This window comes from Brachycentrus maculatus, unplaced genomic scaffold (assembly GCF_059751285.1).
Source record: "Brachycentrus maculatus isolate JH-2025_06_01 unplaced genomic scaffold, ASM5975128v1 h1tg001131l, whole genome shotgun sequence".
Classification (NCBI taxonomy): Eukaryota; Metazoa; Arthropoda; class Insecta; order Trichoptera; family Brachycentridae; genus Brachycentrus; species Brachycentrus maculatus.
Genome location: NW_028281829.1, coordinates 25,195 through 30,936, shown reverse-complemented (window position 1 = coordinate 30,936; position 5,742 = coordinate 25,195). Strand labels below are relative to the sequence as shown.

General features: G+C 31.0%; 1 protein-coding gene across 1 annotated transcript; it reads right to left on the bottom strand.

Annotated features, from left to right (window-relative positions):
- Positions 1–713: 713 nt before the first annotated feature.
- On the bottom strand, positions 714–4,734 carry LOC148299464 (uncharacterized). Its single transcript, XM_088276049.1, has 5 exons — positions 4,427–4,734; positions 2,512–2,626; positions 2,022–2,129; positions 1,694–1,824; positions 714–1,379 (listed from the first exon to the last, which is right to left on the bottom strand). Exons 1-5 carry the CDS (start codon positions 4,592–4,594, stop codon positions 987–989), a joined length of 915 nt encoding a protein of 304 aa, XP_088132175.1. The 5' UTR covers positions 4,595–4,734; the 3' UTR covers positions 714–986.
- Between the last annotated feature and the right edge of the window lie 1,008 nt (positions 4,735–5,742).

Sequence of the window (5,742 nt, the reverse complement as noted above, 5' to 3'; positions counted from 1 at the left end):
GGAATAGAATTTCTCCATTTGTATTCCTTTTCTCACTAAGTATGAAATTATATCACAAAGCGAATTAACCTGTCCAGCCCATGCGTCACACCAGTGTTGTTGATTTCTGAAAGGTTTTATTTTTTCCCTTCTGAATTTCTTATTAAGTATTTAATAAAAAGAGAAACTTGTATCATTAAATAAAAAAACTAATTCCCGTGGGACTATTTTGTGTGCGGAGACTCACTGCCGGACAGGTTAAACAACCACAATTAAATTCACAACCACTAAATGTAAAGTATTATGTTTCCATGTTGGGATTACATTATCCAGTTTAAGCGGAGAGTGACATTAAAAAGTAATAAATTTATACCAACCATAAATACAGTAATGAAATTACATATACATATAGTGAATAATAGGTAAGTATTTTTTAAATTTATAATGTTTTAAAAATCTACATTTGAATGTAGAGGTAAATTAAGTACATAATAATATACATATGGTTTATTTAATCTCTATTATAATAGTAGAACTCATCAGTGGGAGTTCTTTCCATATGTCAGAAGTGCACAGGATTACGACCATTTATTAACATTTATCTATATAAATACTTAATATTTCTAATTTCAATTCAGATAAAATAAATATAATTTAGCAAAACAAAGACATTTAAGAAAAGAGAATAATCATTTAGAATATACAAAAACAAATGTTTACAGTTAAATTATTGATTTTTTTTTATCATGAAAATTTATTCAAGGCTCCACTAAAAGTCATTTTATATGACAAAAAAAAACAGTTTTTTATTTTTTTATTTTGGAACAACTAAAAAAAATAATTTAAGAATAGGAAGTAGCTAAGCCATATGATGAAAGTGCATGTAGGATGCATCGTAGATTAGAATATGCACATTTATATTACGTATTTTATTAGAATCCAATTTCCAGCATTGGTGATTAGCAAGGTCCTAAAGCGTGGCCTTAATAAAAAGTTGAAGGTATTCTTTAATCCTCATCTTCCATATCTGGGAACAGAGTGTACTTGGGGGGAGGTACAACATCAGAATGGAAGTTCTCAGAGAAGAACTCATTAATAGTTACGAGCTTATTATCAGCAGTTAGTATTTTGTCACCTTTAGAGCAATTTTTACCATCGTGGTACAGCAGAGATAGTTTCACTACTTCATCATCGTAAAACATACTCTCCATGTGACCACTGCAAGAATTCGGTGGGACTGATTCAATGAGAATGTTACTGTTGGAGCGAGATGGCAGGAGATATGAAACATATACTGTAATGATAATCAGTATTGTGGCAATGAGGCCAACCACCCAACGCGGAATTTCATTTGTACGAGCGCAAGGAGTCCAATTTTTTTCATCCATTGTTTCCGACAACTAGAAAAAAATAATTACTTTTAGATGGTATTTTTTAAATTTTAAGGTTTAGGTTAGGTTAATTTAAAAGAAATATGGTAAAGGTTTTATATTATAAATATGTTGTAATCATGTTACAATTGCCAAAAACCGTCCCCCAGCCTAGGTAAAGTTAAAAATGGCTATTAATTTTTTTTTCTTTAAAGTAAGGGGTCAGTATTTCAGAACATGCTATAATCTGCAATCTGAAATGACTCCCATGTTAGTTTATATGGGAACTAATAACTTTCAATTTAACAATTACATTAACATTTTGTATTTAAAAAATTGTTTACCTCTGGATCAATAGGCATGGTTCGAATATATGTTTGAGGTATTTTGTAGATTGTATTAGCTCCAACAGTTTGATCCCATAGTGCAGGGTCCGAGAGCAGGCTGACTTCCACTTCCAGTATACTGGTATCACCTTCAAGTTGTTATATTGCATTAGAAACTATGTCATGCTAACTACAATTATTTATCTCTAAATTAATGATAATTTGAAATAACAGGAAGTTCCCAAATAATTGTCCTTTGTGCTATCTTGCAGACTTAAACATTAGATTGTTTTAAATGTAATGTACAGTTTATTTTATAAAATAATTTTGATTTGCTGCAACTTGCCTTGTTGTTCAAGATAATAAAGCCAAGCATCCTTTTGTAATTGCATCATTCCATCACATCCTGTTGCACAGATAGCATCAGTTTGTTGTGGGTAAGCATCGGAACAAGCTAAAAATAGACAAACACTTGTGTAGCATAAAATATTAGTTATTTCATTAATTGATTCGGCAGTCACTTTGTGGTAAAACCTATATATTTTCAATTTAAATTTTACTTAGTAAATACCACTAATTTAGACAGATTTATGACCAATTTTATAACAAAAATGGTTACAAACTAAATTTTTAAAGAAACAAAAAAAAACATGATGCAAAGTAGGAATTAATCAATCAGAATGAAATTTCTATAATAATGGTATTTTGGAATGTATGTACCATTAAAACTCGATTAATTGAAGGAAAATGTGGAAAGATATTGCCATAACATAATTTTTAAATTTTAATTGATACCTATATATTAATTGAAAACAGTAAAATAATGGTGTTCTTACATTGTTTGCACTGATCCCTAGTCATATTTAGATCAACACTCTTCCCGACTGACCAATTAGTATTCATGGCGATGTTAAAGAATCTGCAGCCCCTCTCACATTGTTTGGCAGTTTCCTTAAATTGTAATAATTTGTGTTTCAATACACTATCTATAATTTGCACATATCTATAATATAGTATCTTGTTTTGGATATCAAATATTTTTATGGGCTATAATAGATGGTAATAAAAAAATAATAATAAAAATAATATAATAAGAATAAAATAATTTAATTCCCAACATTTTGAGTGTGAACAAGTATTTGGAAAAACTCAATGTTGCGAATAAAATAACTGGTAAAATTATAAGCTGCATAAAATTGAAAATTGTATTTTCAGGCTTTTCCCATTGTGTTAAATAACGCAGTTAGGATCTTGCATACATCCAAAATAAAGGGTATTTGCTAAATAAAAGCTTTCTCAATCCAACCATACATGGGTCTAGTGAACTCATACGTACAGTGTCATGAGATTAATGATATATGTAGGTGTTCTAAAAAATCGAGCTGTGTGGTTGTCAATCATGGGTAGAATGGTGAATGTTACACGTGTATAAAGTGATAACCAACGCTTAACCAGCCTATAGGTCAATAGAAATGTTACTTGTACTGAAATATAATGGGAATAAATATACCCAGACTATATATTATATTCTTCATTCATGTTGAGATATCATAATTTAAATTTTCTACCCAAATGAAACCAACTTTCTTTATGAATGCAGAAGTTCAAACAAAAAAAAATTAAAGAATATTTATTCCCGCCAATTGAAATGCACTATTCCTATATTTCTGAGTGCATTTTCCAAGATGACTGCACCGTGTCACCGAGCAAAAATTGTAAGTAATATAATTAATATTTTTACTACTACTGTGATTAAAAATGTTCCAAAAAAATATTTAAAATAATATAATTATTAAAATATTTTTTCGATCAAAAATATATGATGATACCCACCGGATAGCCCGGAAATAGTCCTGACCTGAACCCTATCGAGAACTTGTGGCATAAATCGAAATAAATAAACTGAATATCGAAATAAATAAACTGAAGCCTTTGTCACAGGAAAACCTTAAAAACATCATCGAAAAATGTTACGAGTAATGCTAGAATACGAAGAAAACCTAGGTTTATTCGGGTTAACTTAGCATTACCCAATCGTGTTGGGTAATGTTCCAATATTGAAAAAATGAATTGGAATTTGCAGTTTACCCAGGTATACTTAGGTCTACCCAACATTGGCCGGGTAATGTTTACTGCACAATATGTTTGTTACTTTTTCATGATTTTTTTAAATGAAACTTATCCAAATATTTTGTTTAAATGTTCCTTTGTCCTGTATCTGTAATAAGTTGTCTACGTTTTTATATTAAACGCTTCTGTCGGACTAAAAATGGTCCATGGTCACCCTATAAAAGTTTGGAAATGTTATCGGCGACAACTGTACTTACATTTCATTACAAATTTCATTATTTTGTCGTCTTTAAATGAAATTAAATTCCTTTTATTGAAATAAAACTTTATGCTATCAATAATTTGATTTTTCTAAAATTTTCCAATCAGCGTTGGGTAGACTTAAGCGTACACGGGTAAACTGCGAATTCAATTTTATTTTGGTCAGTTTTCGAAGTTTACCCAACAGAATTGGGTGCATGCTAAGTTAATCCGGATAAACCTTTGTTTACTTTGTCTTTCATTTCCCGTAACATACATAAATATAATATATATTATATAAATATATATACATATTTCAGTCATTCAATCGATAATATTCCTTACAATGAGAGAAAAAAAATATGTCCTTGAGAAATAATATTCGTGAAAGCGGTGATTTAAACTTATAAAAACAATGAAAAAAATACTTCAATTACTTACATCTCTCGCGTTTATTTCTTTAATGCAACAAACTTGCTCACAGACGTCAAACTCAAGGGGTACTTTATTTAAAGGCTCATCAATCGCAAATGACGAACTTACGAATAGCAGAGTGGAAAACAATATCGATGTTTTGATATTCATGTTTTGACTCATGAACAAGTACATAATGGCAGATGAAACGGTTTACAATAGTTTATAAATTTAGAATCCGGTCTTGTGATATTTATTTTATCCGTTTTCCTAATGCGTTTCCACCCTCATCGAACGAAGCTTTCACCACTTTCGCGAAAGCGAAGCTTTTCACCACTTTTCACAGCTTTTCATCATAGACTAAAAGATCAAGAAACGAATATCATAACGTAGGTAGGTACAAAATATTATTCATATCTAATATACCTCGGCAAACGTATTCAGGGAGGCGTCGCGACCGCATTTTTTATTCATGATTTTCTGCCTAAGAGAGCACTGGTGTCGTATTTAATATACAAATTCATAACTCATTCCGATTACGCAAATATTTGCAAAACTATGATATTTTTTTGGTTCCGACGAAAAAAATCATACAGATAAGTTTGTCGATTGATAACTGGTAAATAATCTTTGGATAGTTGCTTTTGACCATCCAAAAAACATATGAACTTACATGCTTCGTATTAGTGCCGACAAAAATCTTTCTACAGATATATGTATTTATCAAAGTGTATCGTATTCTGTATTAGTTGTCACTGTATTAGATAATAATCTTTAGCTTGACGTCATCATAAAAGTATGTGGTGTATAGTAATTTGAACTCTTATAATACGATCTCTCAGACGAATGTGCGGTAAACGATATATGATAGATGTTAGAATGGTGAAATAAGAAAGGAATGCAAAACTGAGAAAAGCATTATCGATAAAATTAAAAAGGGTGTGTTGAAATGGTTTGGACATGTGGAACGAATGAGTGAGGAAAAAACGGTAAAACAAATTTATGAGGCGAATGTAGTTGGAGAAAAGAGGAGAGGAAGACCAAGAAAAACTTGGCAGGTATGTGAAATACTTGAATATGGTCAGGTAAGAAGTCAAAATAATTGGTGGTATGTATGAAGAGATGCATGAACGTGGAAGAAGCGAAGAATGTTTGCAAAGGCAGATTAGTGTGGCGTTTTATTCTCTCCGCCTATCCCTGCGGAAGCGGCGTAATGGTTAATTAGTTTATAATATTCGTTAAAAGTAATAGTCTGTGGTAGTGCATAATCTTTGGTGTGTGTAGTCTGTGGTCAGTGGCTTCGGTCGAGTTTTCTATCATTTTCAACTATAATCTTCGCGCCC